The sequence below is a fragment of the Pelecanus crispus genome, chromosome 30 (assembly GCF_030463565.1).
Source record: "Pelecanus crispus isolate bPelCri1 chromosome 30, bPelCri1.pri, whole genome shotgun sequence".
Taxonomy (NCBI): Eukaryota; Metazoa; Chordata; class Aves; order Pelecaniformes; family Pelecanidae; genus Pelecanus; species Pelecanus crispus.
This window is the reverse complement of record NC_134672.1, coordinates 833646-861292: the sequence shown is the minus strand read 5'-3', so window position 1 is coordinate 861292 and position 27647 is coordinate 833646. Positions and strand designations below refer to the sequence as shown.

Genomic DNA, 27647 nt, shown 5'->3' with positions numbered 1-27647 from the left:
CGCTCCCGTGCGCGGCGGTTGCGCGCCTCCCCCCCCGCCCGCCCCGCCGTGTCGCGGCCCCTCAGCACCGGGCGATGCCCCCGGGGCGGCGGTGAGGAGGGAGAGCTCCGCCATGGAGGCCCCGGGGCAGGGCTGCGGGCCGGCGGACGCTCCCGCCCGCCCCGCCCCGCCGCGTCGGAGCCCCTCAGCACTGGGCGATGCCCCCGGGGCGGCAGTGAGGAGGGTGAGCTCCGCCATGGAGGCCCCGGGGCAGGGCTGGGGGCCGGCGGACGCTGCCCCCGAGCCCGAGCCCGGCAGCGAGGCCCCGGCGCCCGCTGAGGCCGCCGCGGCCGGGCCGGCCCGGGGAATTGAGGACGGGCGGTTGCGGCCTGGCGCGAAGCGGGTAACGTTCCCCTCCGACGAGGACATCGTCTCCGGGGCGGTGGAGCCCAAGGACCCCTGGAGACACGGTAACGGCGGGGGCGGGGGGGGCTGCACACGGGGTTGGGCTCCTCGAGGGGGGCCCCGGGCTTGGGCCGGGCCGGTGCCGCAGAGGCCCCGGGGCAGAGACCCCCAGACCTAGCCACCTGGGCTCGGCTGCCGAGCGCAGCCTTTGGGAGCCCCCAAAACCACCGCCCGGGCGCTGCACGCCAAAGCCGTGGGCCCGGCGAAGGCACGGAGGCAAACCGGTGCCAATGGCGGGGAGCGGCCGCCCCCATCCTCCCAGCCAGCAAAGGCTTCGGCCCGGGGGAAGCTCCTGGCTTTGCCGCTCTGAGCTGGCGCGGCGGGCACGGCGATGACGGTTGGGCTCTGCCAGCGCGGTGGGAGAGCCCTGCCTGGCGCCTGGCTTTCTGGCAGGGGTCCGTGCTGCCCGCTGCAATGGGAGGGCGATGGTCCCGCAGCAGCAGCATAGAGAAACCAGCGTCTCTTCCCAAAGCATTACTGAAGCTTCACCTACCCAAGGGAGGAGAAAGGTTTGACCTAGAGCTCCGTCCCTCCGAGGTCCTGGAGGTTTCGGTAACATTTCTGGGTGCTGACGTCCACCTCAGCCCCTCTGGCACCGTGGGGAGCTCGGCGTGGCGAACAATAGAGCGTCATGTTCCTGGGAAATGTCCCCAAACGAAGGGCATGGCCAGAACATGAGCTCCAGCGAAGCACTGGTGTCTGTGGATCCACTCTGCTCCAGGCCTCTCTGCCGGGCTGGGGGAGGGCGTTTGGACCAGGATGCCTCCGGGGCTCCCGATAATTGTGTGATGTGGCTGGCTGCAAATTTCTCTATACCGGATTGAAACACGGGAACCGGATGGAGGTACAGTAAAGGACGTTGTGCTGCGGGACAAGCGTGCCCATCCCAAAAGCTCCTCACAGGCTGCTGCTCGCCAGGGTTCATGGCGCAAGCTGCGTTTCCCTATCCCAAACTGAATTGCTGCAGCACCCGCTACCAAAAATCATCGGTAACCGGCAGCTGCGCCTCCTTTTTGGGAATCAAACAGGCCTTTTTTTTTTTTTTTACTGCATCGCAAGCCAGAAGTTGGGTTTTTCACAAGTTTTTTCCCGTCGTGCACACCTCCTTGGGTGATGAGACCCATTCTGGTTTCACTGCATGGACGTCGGACGTGGCCTAAAAGGCGCTAGATCTCGTTACGTAGCAACAATTAATTCTGGTTTTATTGCTCGGTGTTAGCTGGCTCATTCCAAGGCGGTGATGGACGCCTCCATGAAATATCTCCAGCAATGGAGAAGGGCTCGCTAATGCATTTTTGTTGTTTATATATCCTGCCAGCTGTGTTAATATGAAATTTCCACCACTCTGATCCTGCTCCAGATGAAGATGTGATGTTCACCTGGCGAACCAACCCGGGGCTCATCCCCCCAGGCCCTTCTCTGCTGCTCCAGAAAACGGCCGCTGTTCAGCCGCTCTCTTCCCACGGGGCCTTATCCCAGAGGGAGCCCGGGAGGGGCAGATTCCTCAGCCGACCTCGCCTTTCCCAAGGCTCCAGGCGCACTGGCTCGGAGCTAGAGGCTTTCCCTGACAGCGCTGCGCCCTTCGGGCATCAGGGACCTTTTCTTTAAAGCCATTTAACATCAAACTTCAGCCCCCGAAGGCACCCAGCATAAAGGGCCCGAAAGCAAATTTCTCCTCTCTAATTAGAGAGGAATCCCGTACACTGCTGATCGTCGTGGCGCCGTGGAAGCCGGCGTCATTCAGGGCAGAGCCGGCATCCGGGACCTGCCTTTCCCTTGACTTCTGGAGCACGTTGCCCGTGACGCTGCTTTTATTCCTTTCACGTGTGGATAATAACTGTTTTTATTTGGGACTTTATTTACCTCTCATTCATCATTCGTCGGCTGAAATTGCTCCGGCGGATGCGCCTCTGCTCGTTTAACTTGCTTCTGGCTACTTGAATCTGATGTCTCCTTCCCAGCTGGTACCGGCAGGGCCGGTTTAGCTGGGCAGCACGCGGCACGGGGCTCGGCAATGCCGCTGCTCACGCGTCGGTTTGGGTTGTCTCTGGTGTGCTTGTCACCCCGAAAGCACTCGAGGGCTAGGAAGAGGAAGGTAAAGGAGGTGCGTGGTTTACGGCGAAGCTTCGCGCTACAGGACGCGAAGGAGGAGATGAGTTTAGAGCATCGTTAGCGTCATTTCATGGGCAGCGGGTCTGTCTGCTCCTGGCTTCTCAGCCTGCAAGGCAGATGCTTGATTATTTTTAAAACTGGCGATATCCGAACGTCGAGTGGTTCCCTCGCCTCTCACAGAAACACCCTACTTGTACGCCAAGAGGCGGTCGGTGGCTTTATAGCATCATGTTTCTTACTGAATCAAGCACAGTTTCTTTTTTTTTTTTTTAAATATTTCTCATTTTTTTACCTTCTTTTTACCTGCTGGGACTGTTGCACCTTTTTAAAGCATCCTGATCCGACAGAGCTACCTGAGCTCCTGGATCAGTAGCCTCTCTACAGACCCGTGTCGGGTTCCGTTTGTCAGCCCTCCTTTCCGTGAAACCTTGCTGATTAGCGTTAATCATTTCTGCCTTTAATTCTTTATTGCCAGGCTGCAGTACCGGCCTCTCCGCTGCCTCACACGGATCGATGTCAGGTTAAATTACAGCGCTTTCTGCTCTGACCTTCCTCTCCGCTCCTTCCCTTCGGCACCCACGTGGCTGGTCCCGTACCTCCGCTGATGGAGATGCTGCGCCGGGTTTAACCCAGAAGACCCGAAAGCTCATCCTGGGTTTTCCCAGCTTGTTTTCCAAGCAAACCCTGTCTCTATTTAAGCCTGCACAGGTCCAAGGGGTTGGCTAGGATTGGATAGCTGCCGGATATACCCAGAGAGGGGAAGGTTTAGGGCCAGGCACTGCTGCCATCTGTCTCCCTCGGCTTGCCAGGCTTTCTGCCGCGCCGGTGCCCCACGGGCGCGTGGTCTGTGGGTGCCACGTTATTCGTTGGGAAATGAGCCAGAATGCAAAATGAGGCGGGGGGGGCGGGGAAGTGCCCCTTTATTTCCTTTTCCCCCCTCCTGTGACTTCATCAGCTGCTTTGTTAGAAAGCTCAGGACCTCCACGCTTGGGCAGCGGAGCCAGAGGCTTGTGTCTTCTGCCATCTCCAATGGCAAGCATGGGAGGGGAAAGACGTCTTTGCCTGATTTCCCGGGATACATCTGGGAAACCGCAGCAGCGTCGTGAAGGAGCAGGTGTGGAAACACAGGGAAAATACCCCATAGGCATCGTGTGGGTGAAGTCCTGCTGTCCCAAGTGTTCGAGGTCTTGCTTGTTCGGTTTGGACCGGCATTGATGCCAAGCGTCACAGCAGTGAGGAGGCCTGGCTCGCTGCAGGCGTTGGGGTGTCTGCCAACGCAGGAGAGACCCTGGGGACAGCTGGCTCATGCCACTGCTGTCAGGTGGAGAATCATGGAATCATGGAATGCTTTGGGTGGGAAGGGCCCTTTAGAGGTGCCCCGGCCCAGCCCCTGCAGTGCCAGGGACAGCTTTAACCAGAGCAGGGGGCTCCGAGCCCCGTCCAACCGGACCTGGGATGTTTCCAGGGATGGGGCCTCCACTGCCTCCCTGGGCAACCTGTGCCAGTGCCTCACCACCCTCGCTGTACAAACCCTCTTCCTTACAGCCAGTCTAAATCGATTCTTCTTCAGTTGAAATCCATTGCTGCTTGTCCTGTCCCAACAGGCCTTGCTAAAAAGCTTGTCCCCACCCTTCCTGCAGCCCCTCTCAGCGCTGCCAGGCCGCACTCAGGCCTCCCCGCAGCCCCCTCCTCTCCAGGCTGAGCACCCCCAGCTCCCCCAGCCTGGCCCCGCAGCAGAGCAGCTCCAGCCCTCGCATCAGTTTGGTGGCCTCCTCTGGCCCCGCTCCAGCAGCTCCATGTCCCTGTGCTGAGGGCCCCGAGCTGGGCGCAGGGCTGCAGGGGGGGTCTCAGCAGAGCAGAGCAGAGCGGAGCAGAGGGGCAGAATCCCCTCCCTCGCCCCGCTGCCCACGCTGCTGTTGATGCAGCCCAGGATGGGGTTGGCTTTCTGGGCTGCCAGCGCACATTGCCGGCTCGTGTCCGGCTTTTCATCCCCCAGCACCCCCAAGTCCTTCTCGGCAGGGCTGCTCTCCATCCCTCCATCCCCCAGCCTGGACTGATAGCGGGGGTTGCCCCGTCCCCGGTGCGGGACCTTGCCCTTGGCCTTGCTGCCCCTCGTGAGGGTCACACCGGCCCACCTCTCCCGCTTGTCCGGGTCCCTCTGGGTGACATCTCGTCCTCCTGGCATGTCAACCGCACCCCTCAGCTTGGTGTCATCTGCAAACTTGCCGAGGGTGCACTCGATCCCACTGTCTCTGTCATTGATGAAGATGTTAAACAGCACCGGTCCCAGTACGGACCCCTGAGGGACCCCACTTGTCACCGGTCTCCATGTGGACATCGAGCCATTGACCACGACCCTCTGGATGCGACCATCCAGCCAATTCCTTATCCACCCAACAGTCCACCCATATCTCCCCAATTGAGAGAGAAGGATGTTGTGGGGGACCGTGTCGCAGGCTTTACAGCAGCCCAGATAGATGACATCCAGTGCTTTTCCCTTGTCCCCGGATGCAGTCGCTCCTTCATACAAAGCCACCAGGTTGACCAGGCAGGACTTGCCCTTGGTGAAGCCGTGCTGGCTGTCTCGAATCACCTCCCTGTCCTCCATATGCTCGAGCATAGCTTCTAGGAGGATCTGCTCCATGATCTTCCCAGGCACAGAGGTGAGGCTGACAGGGCGGTAGTTCCCAGGGTCCTCCTTTCTTCCCTTTTTGAAAATGGGCACCACATTCCCCTTCTTCCAGTCCCCAGGGACTTCACCTGACTGCCAGGACTTTTCAAATATCATGGAGAGTGGCTTGGCCACTACGTCAGCCAATTCTCTCAGGACTCTGGGCTGCATCTCATCAGGTCCCACAGACTTGTGTACATTCAGGTTCCTCAGGTGGTCTCGAACCTGATCTTCCCTTACGGCGGGAGGGGCTTTACCCCCCAGCTCCCCATCCTGCGCTCCATCGACTCGGGAGGGGCGAGGAGAGAGGTTGCCAGTGAAGGCTGAGGCAAAGAAGTTGTTGAGTACCTCAGCCTTCTCCTCGTCCCTTGATACGAGGTCGCCTTTCTTGTCATCAGCGGGGTACGCTTTCTTTAACCTTCCTTTTCTGGCTGACATACCTGTAGAAGCCCTTCTTGTTATTCTTTACATCCCTTGCCAAATTCAGTTCCAGCTGCGCTTTGGCCTTCCTCACCCCCTCCCTACGCAACCGGGCAGCTTCCCTGTGCTCTTCCCAGGACACCTGTCCCTGCTTCCACTGCCTGGGCAGTTCCCTCTTTACTTTGACCAGCAGGTCTCGACTCAGCCATGCCGGTCTCTTCCCTTCCTTGCCTGATTTCTTACCCCTGGGCCCTGAGAGCCCTTGCGCTCTCTGGAAGGTGTCCTTAAAGATCTGCCGGCTCTGTTCCGTTCCCCTGCCCCTGAGGACCGTCTCCCAGTTTTCTGACTAACTCCTTGGAGAGCTGGAAGTTTGCTCTCCTAAACTTTAGGGTCTTGACTGTGCTCCTCGCTTTTCCCATATCCCTCAGGAGCGTGAACTCCGCCAACGCGTGATCACTGCAGCCCAGGCTGCCTCCAGTCTTGACATCACCGATGAGCTCACTTGCACTGGTGACCATCAGGTCCAGTATCGCGTCCCCTCGGGTAGGGGTGTCTGTTACCAGGCTTAGGAAGTTGTCGTCTATGCATTCCAGGAATCTCCTGGATTGCCTACAGCTCGCCGTGTTGCTTCTCCAGCAAATGTCGGGGTGGTTGAAGTCCCGCAGCAGCACGAGAGTCTGCAAGCGCGAAGCCTCCCGGAGCTGGAGGAGGAAGGCTCTGTCAGCAGGCTCCCTGTGATCAGGTGGCCCGTAGTAGGCACCAGCCACCAGAGAAGCTCTGTTACCCACCGGGTGCTGGGTGCCATTCCCCCAAAATGTGGGATCTGGTGCCCTTCGCTGGAGGAAGAGCAAATCCAGGTGTTGGGGAGACTCTGGCACCACCTTCCTCTCCCTGCATCAGGTGCCGCTGGACTGAGAGCGAAGGAGCCGCTCGATTGCCAGCAAACTCCTCTGCCGGGGGCGGGGAGGTTAATGCTTCCCTAGAGAAGTAAATAATTTTCTTCCAGCTGCTGTTCCCCTTGCGTGGGAAGATGGGTCTTGAAGCCTCGCCCGGGAGAAGTGGCAGCGGGATGCTCCCGAGTGGAAGCAAAGAGTTAAGAGATCTCATTTGGTGACTTTGGCGGTGGAGGTAAAACATTTGCTTAGATCGCATTAATGTCACTGCCTTTGTCTTGCCTGATGGAATTTTGGGACGTACTCCTCGAGCAGCTCCGGGACAGGGACATCCCTGCTGCTTCCATCGGCTTTCACCTCCTTTTCCTTACACTCTGCCTGCTGGGACACAGGCTCGAAGTGAGTGCAGGGAGCAAAACTAAGTGAAGGGCAGCATGAACCTGTGAAAACTGATCTTTTCTCTTCCGTGGCACGGAGGCTGAGACGACTGCAGCTGGCAGCTAATGCCGCCTGTTAATAAGTAACGACCTGTTTGCTTTGGCGTTGTGTCGTCCTGAGGTTGGATGTGGCCGGAGGAGCAGGCGAAGCAAAACCCGCTGCGGGCAGAGCAGTTTAGGGGCACGGAAGCACAGTCGGTCCCTCCCCGGTGCCGCACTTCCTTGCATTCCGAGCCCCTGGGGGATTACGTGCCTTTTGGGAAAGATAGATCCCAGGGGATTTGAGGATCCTTTCCAGGGGATCCAGATTGTTGCTGCCTGAGTTGTGGCACCCCTGGGGGCTCCTCATAGAAAGCCGGAGCAAATAAAGCCCCAGAGAGCTTGTAGTTAAGGGCAAAACACACATAAACGGTGCTTTTGGTGGTCGGGAAAAGCAGAGCAGCACGAGGCCGTTGTCGTCTTTCACAGGAAGAAGCATTACTTGCATTTTAAACTTTATCCATGACCCTTTCTGGGGTTTTTTTACTGAATTTTCCAGGCTTTCTGCCGGTGCCTCATCGGCTGCGTGGCTGTGGTTTGTGTTTTCCAGAGCCCGTGCTGTCGCTGGAGCAGCTCCTGGTGAAGCCGGTGGCTGCTTTGCCAGGACCTGTGGGTGAAAATTAGTAGAACATTATCAAATGAAACGCATTGAGTTACACAGGAGGCTGGGAAATACGCTCATTATCGCTCTTTGCTCTTAATCCAACGAGCAGTAGTAAGAGAATAATTACTAAGGTAGCTAACTCTGAGGATGATAGTGCAGGGTTTTAAAATGGCAGAGGGGGTCAGGACGTGAGCGGGGTCAAAACCGGTCGTCATTTCGGTAATAAATCTTAGTTCTTCATTAGAGAAACGCGTTGAAGTCTTGTGCAGCCGCTCTTCTCCTGGGGGGACCTGAAGCACTATGAGATGAGCTGTGGTTTCCATCTCGTTTTGTCCTTTAACGTGATGATTTTTGGGGCAGACCTTAAGGAAGGGGGGATCCAGGATGCCACTGGGGATGCTGCAAATGGAAACCAGCACAGTCTCCAGCCTGCTCTTTCTAAAACCAGATATTTGAAGCTGCGCGTAATTCCACCTGAGCTGGGAGTCAGCCATGCTTTGCTTGCTCAAGTCGCCCACCTAACTGTGTGTAAATATGTATTTTATCAAACCTGTTTGCAGAACAGCTCTGGTTTGTTTTATGGACGGCATCAGCAGTGTAAAGCCCTTCTGCCAGCTCTGGAGCAGCTGAAAAACATGTGCCGTGCCGCGGGATCGGCTTCAGCCCTCGTCTGCCGGCCTGTGCTGCCAAAAAAAAGGCTTTTCCCAGAAATTTCAACGGTATTTTGAAGGTGGATGTTACAGACACTGCAAATATTTGCTGGTGAGCCTCAAGACGGAGCTCAAACAGGAAATATTGATACTGACTTGCAGGCTTCGTTAGCACCGTCGCACAGGAGAGCGGCCCTTTGTGAAGGGGGAGAAGAGAAACAAATGGGGATGGGACGCTCTAAAAAACAGCGTGAAGATCCTTTTGAGTTAAAACCCCTGATACCTAGCAAGCAAATTCCCTCAGAGGGCCTCAGTGCTGATCCTAAGGATGCATCGTTGGGGCAAAAGTAAGAATGTTTTTTGTGGATCTGAGTTTCAGAAGAGCGAGGTGGCCTCGGAGCGAAGCCCGAGCCTTGCAGGAAGAACCGCTGCTTGGCGTTGGTGTTTGACCTCCTTAAAGGCTTCACAAGAGCAAAACCAAGATCAAATCCCAGCTGCTCCTACCAGCAGCCCCACCAAGTTGATCCAGAGCTGCCGCGGAAGGGTTGCGGTCACGCTGCGTGATCTTGCGCCGGAAATGCTGCAGGGATTACCGGTTACGGGGACGTACAGAGCGGGTGCCGGGCTCGCCGGTGTTCTTGGTGTTGCCCATATGGTTACGTGAGTGGTTGCGACTCCGGCGGTAAACTCGGGGAGTTTTCCAGCACCCGGCAGATGCAGGAGATCCGGGTGGGAACAGACTCGGCACTGGCGGTGAAGTCCAGAGGAGACCTGGGAGTAGCAGGTGAGAGGTTCCCACTGGTGATCCGGATCCGCTCATGAGCATTTAACCGCGTGGATGCAATCATCCCAAGATGGTTCTTTGGGAACAGGGAGTCTCTCCAATCCTCGTGGAGTGCAGCGGCAGCCCAGCTGCCAGCTCGCGCCGGACAACGAGCTTCTCGGCACACGTCTCTGTGTGAAGAAGGATGTTGGAAGCTTTGGAAGCAGCCTGAGAGGACCACGAGACCTGTTACTTCTCCCCACTGGCTTCCAGTGAGGCTCGGCGAGCAGCGTGAGGTGGGAACAGAGATGGGCCAGGATGCGTGTGGAGGGAAGTGGAAGCAAATCCCCATCCTCCAGCAATGAAGGGTGTTAAAATTTAGGAATTCCACCCAGGAGAGGGCAGAGCAAAGCATCTTACTGCCAGGAACTAATTAAAAACCAGATTAGCAAAGCACACTTGAGTTCAGATTTGGGGAGAAGTCCTTCAGCCAGGACATTTTGGAGACAGGTTCGGAGACACTTGGATCACCCTGTGCCCTTGCGCTCCCGGGATGCCCGTCCGCATTAGGGCAGTGGCGCGTCTTCTTTACTCTCCTCACTTTGCCAAAATCATGCTTGGTTTTATTGAGGAAAACATTCACGTGGCAGATAGGATCAGAAACATCGCAGAGTGCAGCTAATCCCTTCGCTAACCTTAATATTTCTCTTTTTTTAGGGCTCGCTAGGCCTCGGTGGATTTTCCTCCGCAGTGCCTTCTTCAGCTCCCAGGGAATCGGCAACGCGGCACGTCCCTGCGGTGCTTCGGAGGGGCAAATGCTTTCTGTCGCATGGGGCTTTTGGGGTGTGAAAACAGGTCTTAGGGCTTGCCTAGTTAAGCGCTCGCTTGGGGCTATTTAAATCTTTGCTGCTTTGCTCGGCTGGGTGTTAGCTGTCCCGCAAACCTCGCCGCGGTGGCCTGGGAAGGGTTGTAGGGCTAAAAACAGCCCAAAGGGCATTTTTGGGTGGTGCAGCCGAGCCGGGACATGGCATTGCCTCTGCCACGTGTCGCTCTGACCCCATCCCGCTGCAGAGATGCCCGACGGGTTTGTTGTGAACAGGGAGAAGATGAAAATAGTATTGTTTTTGTTTTTTGTTTTGGTGCAGCCAGTAGTGTGTTTAGGTTTTTATCGAGCTCTCTGGATGTCGTAATCCTCAGGGATGGGGTGGGGGGGGGCTTGCTTCGTGCTCTGTCAGATGAGGTTCCTGGGGAATCTGGTTTCTCCAGATCATCTTCCGACCGGGGATGGCTTTAGTGTTTGTTTGGGCCGATCACCGAACCGAAATCACGCCAAAAGCGGAGGTGGGCATCGCCTCACGTGGCTAATGATCCCGCGGCAGCTCCCGCCACCTGCATCGGCTTCCCCGGCATCCGGAGCAGCAGCGTTACCCGTGATTCAGGGAAGGCAGAAGCGGTGAGTAAATGCCGCTTGGCTGCTTGGAGCCGAGCTCAGCGGTGCTGAGGCGGTGACGGCAGCAAAATGCCCCTCCCGCGGCTTCCGAACGAGGAGCCGCATTTTGAGGACGTATTTACCAGAGGATGACAACTCTGGGAGCTTTTAGCCGGTGTCTTGCTGACTCGGGCTGACCCCCGAGTCCTCCACACGCTGCTCCGGCTGCCTCCCGAAGCCGATTAGGGAAAATCTGGGGTTATACGTGGGGGTAGATGCACCCTGTCTGGATCCATGCCCACACAGCGATCGCAAAGCGATCAAGTGGAAATCCAAAGTTGAGTGAAATTAAAAGCAAGAGGAACGTATTTGACAGCACTATTTATTAACCACCGCCGCAACCTGCTGAGCAGGGTCGGGGTTTGTTGTTCCGTGACTGTGAAAAGCTTTGCTGCTCCCAAAAGAGCAGCTCTTGCGCCAAAGCACAGCTGGAGGAGGCAGGAGGTGCCAACTGTGCTTCTCCATCCCCTTTTCTGCCCAAGCAAGACGGGGCTTGATCCTGTAGATGTGTTTGAGCAAGCCCTGCTCAGGTTTTGCTTCATTCTGTTGCGTCCGAATGTCCTTAATCCTTTTAATCTTGCAGGCTCCTCTGCCGGGTGTAAATCCTGACAGATAGCGGCATCCGCTGGGTGAACGTGGATGCGTGATTCCTGCAAATACAACCGTAACCTCAGTTCTTACCCTGTGCCTTTTCAGCCCAGAATGTGACTGTCGATGAAATCGTGACCGCCTACAAGCAAGCCTGCCAGAAGCTGAACTGCAAGCAGATACCCAAACTGCTGAGGCAGATACAGGTACAGCTGGTGCAGGTGCTGTCCCAGCACCAAATGATCAAACGCTCCCCTTTATTACACGACTTGCCTAGACCGTTTCAGTTGCTGGCACGTCAAACGGGAACGAAGACTCCTGTTTTAGTAGCACGAGCAGGTTTCTGGACAGATGAAACTTGCTGCAGAGAGCAAAAGTGAAGAAGCTTGCTAGCAAAACGTTATGCGTAATTTAATGTGCTACCAGACCCTGTTTTTCTCTGCCGAAGCTGTGTCCGTCTCCTCGGGCTGCTGTGCAGGGGTAGCTCCCTGCCGGCATGCCTTTGAGCTAGGGGATGAGACTTGAATGGGCTCGTTTGCAAAGCAGTTTATACCTCGGATGTTATTTTAAATGGAAATCTGCGCATGCGGTCGGGGGAGGGAAGCCCGCAGGGAGACCGCGACGAGGGCTGTGGTTTTCCCTGCTCACACGGGGTGAATAAAAGCCCCATTTAAATCCTCAGGCCTGAGCACAGCACGCTGGAGCACAGTTTAGAGCTCTTCCTTTGGCCTGAGAGGGAAGATTTTTGCTTTTTTCACCCACTGTGCCTTCCCCAGGTAGCTCCAGTGCCTCCGTGTGTGGAGACAGACCCTCATCTTCATCAGCCACCCTTCCTCATAGAGCTCCAGGACCTTGTCCCCGGGGAGGGACGCCAGCTCTGCCTGTGACTCGCACAGATCCAGCCTGCAAAGCGCCATAGGTGGCAGCTTTGGTTTCGAGTGAACCTCGGGCTGAGAGTTCCCATATCCTCTCTTCATTTGTCATGTTACCTCGTTACTCTAGCACGTTAATTCCCCTCCCTTTCCCCCCGCCTTCCTCCTTTTCTTCCTGAGTATGAAATCCTGCTTTTTCTTTTGCAGGAATTTAAAGATCTGACTCCCAGGATAGACTGCTTAGATCTGAAAGGTAAGCTCCTTTTTCCATCACCAGGGGATTTTATTTTCCTTCTGGGTAATCCTGGTGTTTCATTCCATTGGTACGGCTCTTGCTGGAGTCATGGTCCGGGTTGGGGCTCTTGCAGGGTAGAGCAGGAGAGCGCCTTCATCCCAGCAAGAGCAGAAAAGTGAGTACCAGAGGTGTTTCTGTACGAGGAGTATTAGCGTCCTGGTTGAGGAGCACCCAAACAGCAGCAGAATAGCTTCAGCACCGCCTTGAGCAGCAGAGTGCCCCTCACCACCTCTGAGCACCCTCCTCATACCCCCTGCCTCCCGAAACAAACAGTTCGTTAGGGGCATGAGCTAGGGCTGAGCCAGAGCAGGTTTGCCGGAAGACATTTCAGACTGACATCCCGAAACTCCTCATGCGATAGGAAAACTGGAAAGGTGTTCCAGTTAATCCTCCTTACGGCAAACGTTGTCGTGGACGATGGCTTTTGCAGAGCATCTCCCGTAGCTCTGGGAAGGAGAGGAAGAAAGTCGCCTTCACTTCCCTGCAAGGTCTCTGCTAGGCAAATATTTTATGGGGGGTTCTTCTCGCAGCAGGTCACTGCCTCTCTCCCTCTGCCTTCCACTGGTCTCCTTCCCTTCCTAAAGAGCCTCTTCTCCCCCTCTGTGCCGGGGGATGCCGCCCAAAAACAACCTGGGAGACTGGCAGCGAGAGCGGTCCTGGTTTCCCACGAAACTCGGCGGGTGCGCGAGTGGATGGAGTTTGCTCCAGCAAACTCCAGCTTGGCTCTGGGGACGGAAGCCATCTGCAGGGGCTGCACCCTTGGGGTTTAATCCGTAGCGCTTGGTGCCTGTTGTCCCTTATTCCGGGGGGCGAGCCTGAAAGCTGCAGAACCACTCAAGAGCTGCTGATAACGAACCCAAGAAAATACCTCGCTGCGCAGGGAGCGGGGTGTCCGTGTCCTGAGCTGATTCGCCTGGAGTGGGACAGACATGCTGCTGGAGGAGTAACAACACGAGCTTGCCCAAACACCCCCCCAAAATAAAATCTTTTACAGGCCCCATCACCATCATTTGCACTGAACTTTGCCAGACAGGATTTTTTTTCTTGACTTCTCACAATTCCCACGGTCATCTCCTGGCTGGGCAGCCAGAGCCCGTGCCCCCCCTTCCCCTAGAAATAGGGGTTTCTCAGAAGCCCCCAAGCACTGCAGAAGCCCAGCTGCTGGTTGCTTTATGCGACCAGCTTTATTCGCGATATAACGCCAGCGCAGCCCAGGCTCAGCCTTTTGCCGAGGGTTCATAGTCTCCCTCCGCAGCACTTGCTTCGTGACTGTTTCCCACCCAGCGTGCCCTGCTTCTCCCCTGCACTGGATCCCCCTCGTGATGGTTATTACCGCAGAAACAAAGCTCTGAGTGTATTTTAAGCCACATTCCACCTTTTTCACTTGGGCTGGTGTCGGATGTGACCTCCTCCCGCTTTAAGACATGGGAGGGAGCTGATGAGGGACCACAGCTCGCCCTGGGCTTGTTGAGTGAATTCCCGGCTCCGCAGGGTGAGATCGCTCTGTGGTTTGGTTCCGGCGTGGAAAGGGCGATCTATTTGGGAAGCAAATAGATTCCCCATCGCTGTCACCTTTGCCGACGAGGCTGTACCAGCCAGGGAGGTGCCGGTGAGACGCGGGCCGGTGGGGCTGCCGGAGACCCCAGCGGGTGACCCTTTGCTGCTGCGTTTTCAGCGTTCGATGTTTCGGAGGGGAGCAGTGAGGTTGCAGCGAGGTGCACCAGACCTGGCTGCCATTGCCTCGTTCGTCATATGGGGGCGGGATCTGCTGGTGTTAGGAGGAAAGGCAGAGCTTCCACCTCCACATTTGCAGGTCCTCCCTTCCCCAGGTTCAGTTTGTGTGGCGGAATCACCCGCTGGCAATCGATGCAGCGTCTAAAAGCAGCCCACACGGATGCTTATTGGGGAACGCCGCCCCCCCCCCGTTTTTTCAACCAGAAGCAGCTTGTGCAGCGTTGTGGGGGGAGTCGCAGTCCCGTAAGCTGGGGGGGTGAGCTGTCATGGCTCGTCTGTGGGCTGGCCGGCACCTCGGGCCTCGGAGACCTGCTGCTGTGCAGGGCTGGCGAGGATGGTCCTATAGGAAATCAGCAAATAAATAAGTAAATAAAAAGCCCAAAATCTTGGGCAATGTTCTTGAGGCAGCTTATGCCAGTGCTTCCCTAAATTGAAACGTGAATAATTTCATTTGTCAGAGGCAGCCGAACAGTGTGTGTATTTACAACATGCGTGCAGGGATTTAGTTTCGACCCCGTGGTGCTTTTATATAGCAAAAGGAGTAATCAGCCAGCCGTTCGATTGTCAGCAGAGGTGCTCGTAACCTCATTCCAGAGGGACTGAAGCTGGTGAGGGGTCGGTGTGTTGGGAAGAAGGCTGTCTGCCCAGCGGGGAGACAGAAATCCTGGTTTTTCAGTGAGTTTTAGGCAGCAAAAGCATTGCTGCTGTGGCTGATCTGCGTCGGGTGAGCAACCGCGCTGGTTGTGAGGTGGATTTCCAAAATCCTCCGAGCTCACCCTGTGTAACCACGTGAGAAACGTCCTTTCTGAAGTCTCCCTGCGGGTCCCTCTCCCGGCTTGCGGCGCTGCTAAGTGAGCCCCAGCGCGGCTTTCAGGGCTCCCTGCAACGGCCGGTCCCCATCCATTAATGAGAAATTCTCATCTGAGCTGATGTTCTCTGCTGCTGGGCAAGGCACGTGTGAATAAATCACTGTGAATGCCCAATATTGGGTTTGAATTTCCATTCAGGCGGGTTGTTTGAAAGGTGGGCTGCCTCCGAACGGGGGAGAAAGTTGCCTTTCCACGTGTCCTCTGTCCTACGGCTCGGGGCTTTCGCACTCATGACTGTACATGCCCTGCGTGTTATAAGAAGCTGAAGCTTATTCTGCTCTTTCCCCAGGGGAGAAGCTGGATTACAAAGCCTGCGAGGCGCTGGAAGAAATTTTCAAGCGGGTCCAGTTCAAAACTGTTGATTTGGAGCAAACAAGCTTGGATGAAGATGTAAGTGGCTGTGACCTCTCCTGGCTTCTTGTTCCTGTTTTGCAGCTAACGCAAACCTCACGGGTTTTGTCATCAGCTCCTCCTAGGCACTGACTTTTTTTTGGGGGGGGCCGTACTGTGGAGCTGTACCCATTCCCTCCATACCCACACTCTTATTTAGGTCTGCTGGTGCAGCGTTTGCTGCTCCGAAAGGAAGAGGTTGACCGCTCACTCTGAAGCCCGGGTGGCCACGAAGCTCCGAGGCATTTTAAATACGTGTTTCGAAAGCTGTTCTGAAAGCTGAGGGAATTGTGGGTAGCTCTCAGATGGCTTTTTGGGGCTGAGGATGGAGTTCAGGCTCCCTTCTGCACGTCCCATCCTGTCCCGACTTGCTTTCCTCTTCTCTTGCAATGCCTGGGGCCCTGAGTTCAGGTCCCAGCGGGTAAGCGGGGGAGGTTAAAAATTAAGGAAGTGGTTAAAAATTATTTTAACCAGCTTTAATCCCGAGTTCCCCTTGCCCCAAGCATCCCCTTTCAGTCCTTGCATCTTCAAGGGTCTTGGTTTTGCCATGTCGTCCGTCCCTGTCCTGAACCTGACTTCAGGCCTGTCTTGTCTGTGTTTGCTTGGAAGCTCTTGAGGCTTTTTTCCCCCAATTTTTCCCACTTGAGCAGCACTTTGGGAAGGCTCAGCAGCCACGAGCTTCTCGGGGCCACTGCCCACATCCGATATGAAGTGGGGAAAAATGTGACTTGGACGGTGGCTCCTGGCCCGGCCCCGTGACGGTGCTAGCTCTGACCCGCAGCAGTTTCTCGCTGACCCTGTCCCATCCTGGGGCCATGCTGATGCAGCCCGCCGGGATCCCGCCCGACTTGGGCGCTGGGGCACGATTCCGCTGGGCTGCAGGGGGGCCACGGCCGCAGGACGGGGCTGTTCGGGCGATGGATGAGTCCCCTGACGGCGCCGCGGGCTGGCGAGGGACGTGCGGCCGCAGAGCAGGGACGGGCTGACTGAGCTCGTGACGTCTTTGGCTGTAAAATGGTCCTGTGCTTCATTTGAGTCGTTATCTTGCAGGAGGAACGATTATTACGTTAATAATTTAAACGTATCCTGTGGCTTCAGAGCTGGACGGTCCGGGCAGAGAGATTGCAGACCTCGGTGCTTTTTGCTTTTCTCTTCCAGTTGCGTTAGAGCGAGACCGTCTGCGGGGCACGAGGTGTCCAATGTGTCTCCATGTCTGCTGCTGGGGGAAAGGAGCCATGGAGGGTTAACGCCGGCCCCCCGCAGCCCTGAGACCTCCCGCTCCTGTCCCCGTCCCTCCGATTCATTCAGCATCGGCAGCCTTTTTCCCCTGGGTGTGTCACGCCGGGGACTTAGTCACCCGGTACCCAGATCCTTCTCCTCCTCGTTTCCTGCCGATGAGCACCCTGTTTCCAGCAGAAAGTCCTGTTGTTCTCCGAAGACCTGTTCTTTCTCTTGTTTGCCTTCATGCTGGTGTTTTCCAGTCCTCCAGGTCTCTCGACATATTTTCTCTGGAAGCCTTGCAGCGCTTTCCTGGCTCTTCTCTGCCTGCTCCAGCATATGTTTCAGCTAATTTTCTCCAAAGAGGCTCATTATGTAATTAAGCAAATTGTTCCGCTTCTGCCGTAGGAGCTTTAGCCATTTCACGGGCACGAGTCCTGCTCTGCTAATCCCTTTCACTCCTAACCCTGCTATAAGTCTTGGGTTTTATACTCTTTTTTTTTTGAGCCCTATTGGATTATCGGGTGGTTTGTTGGCTGGAGAAGTGCCGCTGCTGCCTGCGGAGCTGGATAACCCCACAGGGAGCGGACAGGCACCAAGCTGATAGCCCAGCCTTAGCTCAGGTTGAATATCCAGGGAAAAAAAGCCATTTTTCCATGTCCTCAGAAGTGTTGTTCAAGTGCTTGCGCATCCTGGTGCTGTAACCCGCTCTGGCCGAGTTCGCTTTCTCCCCCGGTGCCAAGAGGGGCAGGGTGCAAGGTGCCATCTCAGGCTCGCTCATGGAAATCTTCATCTGCGGGCTTTATCCCAGGAGGCGGCTCTGCCAGCGCAGCGTGCGGCAGGAACGGCTGCGCTGGAGCCACCTCATCCCAGGCATCACCGGGTCCCCGTCTGCCCCAGTGACGGTCCCCAGGCACGTGCCTCGTGGTGGGGACGCTGGGAATATGGCGAGATGCCTTTTTTTTTGTCCTCCTGGAGTATCCGTGGGCAGCAAATCTGCAGAGTCTCTTGAAGAGGCAGGAGAGACCCGGGGGGACCCAGCTCTGCCGTGGCCAGGGGAGCATCCTGGGATGCTGGGGGCTGGGGTGGGGTGGGACGCAAAGCGCCACGGTGCCAACGGGCACAGGGACGGGCAGACTTGTCACCTGAGGTGCCAATTTGTTTGCGCTTGACGTCGAAGGAAGGGGTTTTGTTGCCTGGACTGCCTTAGAGGAGGGGGTCACAGACCTTGTCCGCAAGGGCTTAATGCCTAAATACCAGAGCGGTGACGTGAGGTCGGGCGAGAGGCGTCTGGAGGAGCCAGCTTGTGCCCGAGCCGCTTGCGTCCTAGCACAGCAAAACTTCTTTTTTTCCTTTCAAACCCTCCTCAGCCTCTGCCCAGCCGCTTAACGCAGCTTTTCCATCTGCCTTTGTTTTGCAGGGCGCCTCGGCGTTATTTGACATGATCGAGTATTACGAGTCAGCCACGCACCTCAACATCTCCTTTAACAAACACATCGGCACCCGAGGCTGGCAGGCAGCTGCACACATGATGAGGAAGGTTTGTGCTCGCTCACAAATATTTTCGGCACCTGCTTTAACTCCCCGTGGCCACACAGGTGGTCTCGGCTGAGTCTCTTGAAAGACTCCTGCGTGCTTCCCGAGACCGGAGGTGTGGTTTTGTGCTCGCCCGTCCAGAAAACCACCCAGTTCAGAAAAGCCTGGTTAGCCCAGGCTTGAAGGCAGGAAAAAAAATCACCCTTCCCACCTGCCGCGAGGTTGCTTAATGCCCCGGCGAGCACCCAGAGCAGAGAAAATGGAAATGCAGATCCCAGCAAAAAAAAGAGCAGTCTGTTATTAGTGGCGTGCTTGCAGGGTCAGCCTCTCGAACTGGGTATTCATTATCTTTACAGCAGGATGACTGGTGCCGGTGTTTGGCTTTGCAGGGCTAATTAACCTCATTGTTCCACGCTTGAATTCACTCTGAAAGCCGAGCGCAGAGGAGGCAGCGTCTCGTGCTTCCCACTCGGGGCGTGGCGCAAAACCACCCTCGATCCACAATTACCTCTCGACCTGCTAATTTTAATTTTGGCGCTGCCGATGTTTCACCTGGCACCTCCGGTGCGTTGTGCAACTCCGGCTGGAAAGCCTGTGTCCCGGTAGCGTTCCCCACCACGCAGGCGTCTTTGCAGTGGGGCTGAAATTGGGAACTGGAGCTCGCGCGGTGCAGGCAACGCCCACCCTGTGTTTTGGAGAAGCTATGTGTCCCCATGTGGCGCTGGCCGACCCCATAGTGATGCTTTGAAACCGTCTGCGTGTACGCGGGTGCAGGGAAGGAGCTTGAGACACCCTTGGGATGGCTGCAGCTTGGGGCTCTTCATTTCTGGATAGGCAAGGAAGAATCCGGAGGTGTGAAAGGGCTTCTGTTAGCACGGAAAATGGTAAATCAGCCAAGCAGAGGCTGTTGGCATGCTGCGGATCTGGAGCAGGAATAGATGGCACGTGCAAAGCCAGGGAAGGGTCTTAGGGCTTGGAGGCAAAACCCAGACAGGGGACATGTGGCCCAACGCCTTCCCAGACTCAGAGCTCAGGGCAGCACATCCTCGGATGTGGAAGGACGAGGGAAGCTTTTCTTTGGAGAACGTGGTGCTGTTATGGTCACCTGAAGCGTGTCCTCCCCGGTGCCGTAGCTTGAGGGTGATGGCGGACTCGGTGGGGAGGCGATTCTCCGGGAGATACGGTGTTTATCTGGAATTGTGTGGTTCGAGCGTGGAGCTCAGTGCAGTCTGTCCCAGCACACGGGCTTATCTGAGCGGTTCCTTCTGGCTCTTTGCCTCTTATCTGAAGCCTGTGGGGTGACCAAAACAATGTTTTGGATGGGTGTAAGTCATCCCAGGAGCTCTTATCTGAGCAGCCCGGAGGCAGCATCGGTGGCCAGGATGGGACTTGGCCTGTAAAAATAGCTTGGCCTTAAAACCAACCTAGAAAAACAGCCAAAAAACCAGCGGCCAAGGCTGCGTGGGGCCAAGCGCTGATCCGTCTTGTGTCTACCCCCCAGACAAACTGCCTGCAGTACCTGGACGCCCGAAACACGCCCTTGCTGGACCACTCGGCACCCTTCGTGGCGCGTGCCCTGCGCATCAGCAGCAGCCTGGTTGTCCTGCACCTGGAGAACGCCAGCCTCTCGGGACGCCCGCTCATGCTGCTGGGTGAGTTACCGGAGAGTGGGCACCGAGCTCGGGTGTCTGCAGTGCCCGCCCACGTCCCAAAACGCGACGGGATGCCGGGTGCACGGGGGCAGAGCAGTGCCAATGCCGGGCTCGCCGTCACGGCGACGCACAGCGAGGTCTCGGGCGGTCGCTGCCGGCATGCCCGTGCCGATGCGTGGCAGTGCCGGTGTCTGTCCCAGGTGGGAGGTCAGATGTTTCTGTGCCAGCCCAGCCTGTGGGCAGTGGGTGTAAGACTATGCTGGGCGGCCCCGTCGTTAAGCTAATGAATTAGCAATAAATCACAGCCAGGCTGGAGCTAATGGCAGTGTTGTGGTAGCAGCGATGAGCTAAGGGTTCGGGCAGGGGAGCGTTTCTGGGGTTTAATTGTCTATTAGCTTGGCCTGGCTGGAAAAGGGCGACGTGCTGGTGAGGGCACATGCCCTGTGCGAACTGATAACGCCGCGGGCAGCCCCTTCGTCCCGGCACGAGCCACCACCACTTCCCTCTGCGGGTGGGAGGGCAAAAAGGGGCCTGTGCGGGATCCCGCTGCTGGCCAAACACCTCGGAATTCTGTCCAGGGATTTCAGCCAGCGTCCCGACTGTGACTGCAGTGGGTGCCAATGCAGCCGCCTGTGCCGGGGGCCGCGCGCTCTATGGCACCGCTTTGGGCGTTTTTGGGACGGGCGTGAGCGCTGGTAACGGTGCGGCTGAGATGCTCCCGAGCCCGCGCATCGTGCGGGGGCCGTGACCGCTGGTGAGTGACCACGTGGGCACACCAGCCGGCAGCGCCTCTTCTCCGAGCCGTCCCAGTGTGGGCTGTGGGTTGAGGTGCTGGTTTTCCACCTTCTCAGCCACGGCTCTGAAGATGAACGTGAACCTGCGGGAGCTGTACCTGGCCGATAACAAGCTGAACGGGCTGCAGGACTCGGCTCAGCTCGGCAACCTGCTGAAGTTCAACTGCTACATACAGATACTCGATCTGAGGAACAACCACATCCTGGACTCGGGTGAGGGCCCCTTGCTGCTCCTTCAGGCACAGCCCCGATTCCCTGGAGTTTTGACCCAAGTTTTAAGGCAGGGAGGAACTCAGCTGCAGAGCACAGAGCTCAGGGCGGTGGGACAACCCTGAGCGGAGCCAAAGCAGGAGGGTTGCACAGAGCAGCTTCAGCATGTCAGGAGGATTTTCACAGGGTAAACCTCTTGGGTTTTAAAGCTAAGATCATTAGAGAAACTTTGATTGCTTCCTGGGCTGGGCTGCGAGGTGCACAGCAGCTCCCGAAGGTAGGGAGAGGTGGGGATGCCTTGTGCCTCGGAGTCGTGTCTTCCGCCTCCCTCCATCTCTTGCTCCCATCTGCTTTTTCTCCGCCTCACTTCCCAGAGCTGAATGAGCGGACAAATCTAATAGCAACCAAGGAATTGCGAAACAGTCCCAGCCTGGACTTCAGTCCCAGCTGGTTCTGGTCGGCAACGCTGATTACTTGGCTGAGTGCCACGGTTTGGTGGAGGAGCCGCACTCGCTCCGCGCGAGCTGTCGCGGCTGCCTTTGGATTGGGTGTAAAGGTAGCCAAGCGTGACCAAGTCGGATGTCACCGGCGCTGTTGTGGCCACCTGTACTCCCAGATGGGTCCCACCCTAAAGTGCAAATATTAATTTGCCACCTTCCAGGTCAGCTGCCACGTCCCTCACATCTTTGGGTGCTTAATAATGGCCGGCGCTGGGCCTGTACATGTGGGAAGTCGCTTGCTGGGCATTGCTGTGGGTTTCCGCAGCATCGCTGGCATTGGGGTGCCGTGCGCTTATCGAATAAGCGTGTTTGCAGCAATTTAAAATGGCGCCTGCCCTAAGCCCGGACAGGATTTGGCCAGGAAGGTGTACGGGAGCTGTGGAGGATCTGCGTCTCCAAACTGCTCTGTAATTCCGTATCTGGCAAAGAAGGGAGACGGTGACCCCAAGGAAGGAGCGCACACCCTGCCTCCAGCCTCTGCCTGCGACCAGGTGCCACCCTGCGTCCCCCCATGCCGCGGGCAGGCAGAGGGATGGGCAGGGGGTCACCCTGAGCGCCCAGCCAACCCCAAGCGCCCCACATCCCTGCACCTCTGGCTTCCTCGCCGGGAGTTTTGTACCTGCTCCAAAGGCTCCAGCCTAGCGCTAATTAAATCTACACGCCGAGAGGTTTAATTGCCTGTTTGTGCACACAGGAGCGAAGCGCTTTGCTCGCAGCTGAGGTCAGATCAAGCAGCTGGGGGAAGGGGTTTGAGTGGGGACGGTGTTCGGAGACACCGCCAGCACCAGAGCTTGGCGTGACGATGCCGTGGCTTTTCTCTGTTGCTGTCTGGGTGCTGTTGTCCTGCCTGTCCGTCCTACCCAGCATCGGGCAGCGCCTGAGCAGAGGGACAGACCGGAGGAAGCGAGGAAAGCGTCGTTCGAGCCGGCAGGACCTGTGCAGGCAGGGGAGGGCTGACACCCGGCTGTTTTCCAGGCTTGGCGTACATCTGCGAAGGGCTGAAGGAGCAGCGGAAAGGGCTGGTCACTCTGGTTTTGTGGAACAACCAGCTGACTCACACCGGCATGGCCTATCTGGGCATGACGCTGGTGAGTAGATCTTGGCACCTTCCTGGGGGGCGATGGCTTGCACCAGGTGCGCAGCTTTGCTCCCAGAGAGATGTCTCTCCCGCGACGGCTGGGGCCGGATCTGGGCAGCGGTGGGAGGGAGCGCAGCAGCCGAGCTGCTCGGCATGACGTGCCCCTGGTGCCGCGTCGGAGGAGAACCTGTCCCTTGTTCCCCTCCGCCACTGCTCGGGCATCCCGAGGTTGGAGGAACAGCCGTGAATTAAACCCACTCGGGCTTGAGACAGACCCGCTGTCCTGTCCGCCTCGAGCTGTTTTTCCCCTGGGTATCCACAGCCTCAGACACAGAGCCTGGAGACCCTGAACCTGGGCCACAACCCCATCGGGAACGAAGGCGTCCGCAACCTGAAGAATGGGCTGATCGGGAACCGCTCCGTCCTTCGCCTGGGCTTGGCATCCACCAAACTGACCTGCGAAGGTGGGTGCAGGCTGGCGCCCACTGGCTGTGCCGACCAGGGCCCCAGTTCGGCTGGTGGCTCGCCTGCCGAAAGCTCTGTATCCCCCGCAGAGCTTCCCTTGCTCTAGAGCAGCACGCAGGGTTCGCTCTGGTCCTTGAGAAGGTGGCTTGGTCCAGCTCAGCTGGGGGCTCTCTGCGTGGGACGCAGCCCAGCTCTAACCGAAGTGCCGCAGTTGGCCTGTCCGAGGCCACCTCCTCCCGTGGGTTTGGTGCCTCTGGCGTCTTCTGTGCCCTGCGGAAACCTTTTTGCTGAGCATGCAGGGTGCCTGGGAGCTGGCACCCAACTCCTGCTGACACCCCTCGTCCCTCCTAAAATACCAAGCTCCGCTAGATGCCACCCTGAGGAGCATGGTCAGGGGACCGGCAGCGTCATGCCTTGTTCCCTGCCATCACCAGCAGCTCTCCCGTCCCTTGCAGGTGCTGTGGCGGTGGCGGAGTTCATCGCGGAGAGCCCGCGGCTGCTTCGCCTGGATCTGCGAGAGAACGAGATCAAGACGGGCGGCCTCATGGCATTGTCGCTGGCTCTGAAGGTCAACCACTCGCTGTTGCGCCTCGACTTGGACAGGGAGCCCAAGAAGGAGTCGGTAGGTAACGCACCCGCTCCCCCGCCCCTCTCTTGCCCTTTCGGGGGGTCTCGTTGATCCCCCCCCGGCAGGAGAATGCCATTGTTGAGGGTGACTCCTCCAAGCTTCTGCTCGGCTCCACCGCTGTCCCATTTTTCAGCTGAAATTAATTCCTACCCAGCTTGCAGCCATGTGGTTTTGTGCAAAGGTTGCCCTGTAAGATAATGTTTCTCGGCTGGCAGCCCTGCACTGGGATGCTGAACGCACCCCGACACTGCAGCTCGGGTCGGGGGGATTTCTGGAGGTCTCCGGTCCAGCCCCCTGCTCCGAGCAGGACCCAGCCAGCACCCGGCACTCGGGGTCCTGCTCCGCTGAGCGTTGAGCGTTGAGCATCCCCCGGGATGGGAATCCCACGATCCTGATGGCAATCGCTTTGAGAAGCAGCCCTTGGGCCGTTTAATTGTTTCTTGGGGAAACATCAGTCACATCTTAAAGGGGTGGAGGAAAAAACCACCCTGTTAGGGTGTGCCTGGCTGGAAAATAAACATGGAGCTGATTGTTCCCAGACAGCTGATTTCTGAACGTCCCAAATGACTGACAGTTTCTCTGCCCTCACAGGTAAAAAGTTTCATCGAAACCCAGAAGGCTCTCCTGGCCGAGATCCAGAACGGCTGCAAGCGCAACTTCATCCTGGCCAAAGAGAAGGAGGAGAAGGAGCAGAAGCTGCAGCAATCGGCCTCAATGCCAGAGATCACTGTGATGGAGCCTCTGGAAGAGGGTCCAGCAGAGGACGGCCAAGAAGGCAGCGCTGCCTCCACTCCGGAAGAGGGGGAAGAAGCCGGAGAGACCCCGACGGCCTCGGAGAACGGGGACATGGAGCCAGCGGAGAACAATGACGGAGGCAACGTGACAGACTCCGATTCGGACACGGATGAGGAGGCGGATGCTGGGTTAGAGACGGGGGACTTGAGCGAACTGCCAAAACGCCCTGACTCTGCCGACAGCACTGCTGTGCCCCAGCCGCTGCTGTCCCCAAAGAAGACAAGGGACCGGCCGCCCCCCCTGCACATTGCCGAGGAATCGCAGCACAGCACCGGCACGAGGAGTCCTGCCGCCTCTCCAGCCTCTGCTCCGTCCCAGGGAAATGAGAGAAGGATTTCGGTTTCCAGTCCCGGGCGAGGCCATAAAATCTTCGTGGTGACGCGAGTGGAGAGCCTGCCGGAGCGAGCCGCCGATGCAGCGTGCCCACGGGAGGACACCGATGCTGCTGCAAAACCCGCTGAGCCCCAGAGCCCAGCTCCGGCCACAAAACCCGAACTCCCGGTGAATGGAGCGGTTCCCGAATCTGCTGCTGGCTCGCCAACAGCACCGGCGGCACTGAGCGACGGCTCCAACCACGAGCGGGGCGAGCCCACGACCTGCGAGAGCGCGGCCCATGACACTCCCCTCCCCAACGGGCTGAAGATGGATTTTGCGCGAGCGCTGCCCGAGGTGTCCTCGGACAGCGATGGGAAAATGGGGAGCTGCACCACCGAGCACGGTAAGAACTCCAGAACCGAGCCCCTGAATCCCCACGGCTCCCGAGCCCCGCTCTGGCCAGTCTACCGAAATCGCTGCGGGGCAGCGTGGTGGAGCCCAGGACGAGCGCAGAGCCGCTCCCTATGCCGGTGTCTTCCCGGGGCTTTAAATCCCTGCTGCTTTCCCCGTCGGATGCCCACAGGTGCAGTAATTTGCTGCTGGGGGGGGCTTTTCCTGGGGGAGTTTTAACCCACAATGAATCTCCCTGCACTCAAGAGCTTCATTCTTGGAAGTGTTCCTTAATTAGGCTCCCCAACAAGCTGAAGTTAGCAAGCCCTGCGGGAAGCTCCTTGAGCCTCTTTGTCAGCGGTCAGGCTAACGCGCCGCGTTCCTCTGCGTGCATTTTTGGGGGGGGGGAGCGGGAAGGCAGGCAGGCGAAGGGAACGGTGGCCATTTGCTTGCAGAGCTGAGCTGCTCCAAGAACGAGCAGGAGCTGGAGGAGCTGCTCCTTGAGGCCAGCCAGGACGCGGGGCAGGAGCCGCTGTGAGGGCAGGTGAGCGGGGACAGGGGCTGGGGACAGCCCTGGGAGCGTCCCGGAGGGCCGGGGACCCCATGGCCGCTCTCTCTCCTCTCTCCCGCAGGCCCTCGGGGTCGCTCGGTGTCGAGGGGAGGCTCCAGCGGAGCTTTATTCTCTTCCCACTCCACACAATGATTTAAGAAACCAACCTCGGGCTTCAGGACCAAGGGTTATTTTAAATTTTTTTTCCCCCCAGTTTCCTGCCCCCCGACTCCTCCCCAGGTGCCCGACTCGCCTCCCCTGCGCAGAGGGACCCTGCTGTGTCCCCAGGGTGATGGAGGGAAGGGAAGGAGAGCGGAGAAAAATGACCCGGACGGGGACGTCCCGGCTCCCAGCCGTCCCTGCCCTCGCTGGACACTACCTGACACCTTCGCCTTTTCTTTTTCTATCTTTCTCTGAGGAGGAGATTCCCGCGCCGGGGCGAAGGCGGCGCGGCGTCGGTCCCACCGGGAGATTAAAACCACACACTACAGGGACTGAGGTGCCAGCGGCACGGTGGCGCGTGCCGGGAGAAGGATGGAGGGCTGCGCGGTCGGGCTGCCATCGCCCACGGGGGAGCATCTGTCACTAAAGATACCCAGGATAGGCTGTGTCCGCAGCCACAATGGTTATTTATTTTTAAGTTCCTTTTATTGTTTGTTTGTTTGTTTTCGTTATATATTTATCGTCAGCTGCAAAATTACTGGGTGGGGGATTTAGAGGAGGGTGTTAGAATTAATTAATTCCTTCTGGGCTAACCTGCAACTGAACTCCTGCTCCTGGGCTGCTGGAGAAAAAAACCCAGAAACACAAAAAGCAGCACTGGTGGAGCCTGCCCCCGCCCCACGCAAACCTGCCGGGGGCTGCGGCTTCCAGAGGGGCTGGGGCTGGGACACGAGCCGCTTCCTCGCAGCCGGCCGTGCCGGCACGGCGTCTTCCCGGCGAGGTGGGGAACCCCTTGGTGGGGGGATCCAAGGTGGGAACCCGTCGCCGTGGCAGGAGCCTGATTCCCAGCTGGATGCCGCGACCTTTGGCATCTTCATCCCGGCTTCCCAGCCTGGCCATCCCTGGGGAAAAACCAGCCGGCGAGGGGCTGCCACAGCCCCTGGCTGGGGTGGGCATCTGCTGGCGGTGACACCCGGGCCCCCCACCACCACCTCCCTGCGCTCCCAGGTTCGGCCGAGCCCCTCCGGGCCCGATGGCCGGTTTTCTCAGGGAGGGTGCAGGGGGGGTCCTGCCCAGCGTCACCGCCGCCGCCACCGAGGAGGGGGGAGAGGACGCGTTGCTTTTCTTTCTTAAGTGCAATAAATCTATCAGGGAGCTGCGGGCATGGGGCCGGGCACCAGGGCGGCTGGGGCGGGGGGCTGCGGCGCTGACACTACGGCGGGGGGCCGGCAGCCATCGATCTGCTGATGTTCATCATTTCTTTCTGTTGTGTTTTTTTGTTAACACTGTTTTCTATTAAACGAGATCTGCATTCGTCACCGACTCCCCCCTGCCTCTCTCTTTTGGTGCTTGGCTCGGCCCATCTCAAAAATCAGCCCTTCGGGGGCCTTTATGGAAGCAGGCAAGGCAAATTCAGATATTAACCCCCCAAAAAAACCCCAGGGAGGATTTTTGGAGCAGGTGGGAGATGCCAGCAGGAAGCTCTTTGGCCATTAATTAACGCTGGCGATGCACAGTATCCCATCCCATGCTCCCGGCAACCCCCCCGCCACCGGCATCCCTCCCAGAGGCAGTTTGGGCTGATTTCCCCCCAGATCGGCAGCCCTGCATCCCCTTATTGCTTTTTCCAGCCCCTTGGCCCCCCAAGGAGGATGCAGGACCCCCTGAACCCCATATTTACGCCAAGATGCGGAGTGGGAGGATTCATGGGTTTATTGTGGGACAACCCCAGCGCTCCTGGGGGGCTTCACCAGGAGCTCCCGGGGGACGCGGCTCAGGGATGTCCCTGCTCCGGGGCCACCCTGGCACCGGTGGCTGCTCTGTGGCTTGTTCGGGTCCCCCCGTATCCTCCCCAGGGACCCACTCACCAGGGGACGGTGCCCAAAGGGTGTTGGGGGGGTGGCAGTGGGTGCTGGGGTCTCAGGTGGGGGGGGGTTGGGGTCACCTGGGTGCCAGAGTCCCTGAGATGGCAGCAACCCCCCCTGGGACCCCCGGGTCATCTCGGGTCTTCCCCAGTCCCCTCCAGTCTCTCCCAGTCACCCCAGCTCCATCCCCTGGTGGCATTTGCACCCCCTGCAGTGTCT

The 27647-nt window shown here is 57.8% G+C and overlaps 1 protein-coding gene across 1 annotated transcript; it reads left to right on the top strand.

Annotated features, from left to right (window-relative positions):
- The first annotated feature begins 112 nt into the window (after positions 1-112).
- On the top strand, positions 113-26291 carry PPP1R37 (protein phosphatase 1 regulatory subunit 37). Its single transcript, XM_075725414.1, has 14 exons — positions 113-154; positions 284-449; positions 11219-11316; positions 12190-12235; positions 15170-15270; positions 17909-18028; positions 19526-19676; positions 20528-20683; positions 22156-22268; positions 22581-22722; positions 23179-23345; positions 23943-24864; positions 25307-25395; positions 25484-26291. Exons 1-13 carry the CDS (start codon positions 113-115, stop codon positions 25387-25389), a joined length of 2307 nt encoding a protein of 768 aa, XP_075581529.1. The 3' UTR covers positions 25390-25395; positions 25484-26291.
- Positions 26292-27647: the final 1356 nt, after the last annotated feature.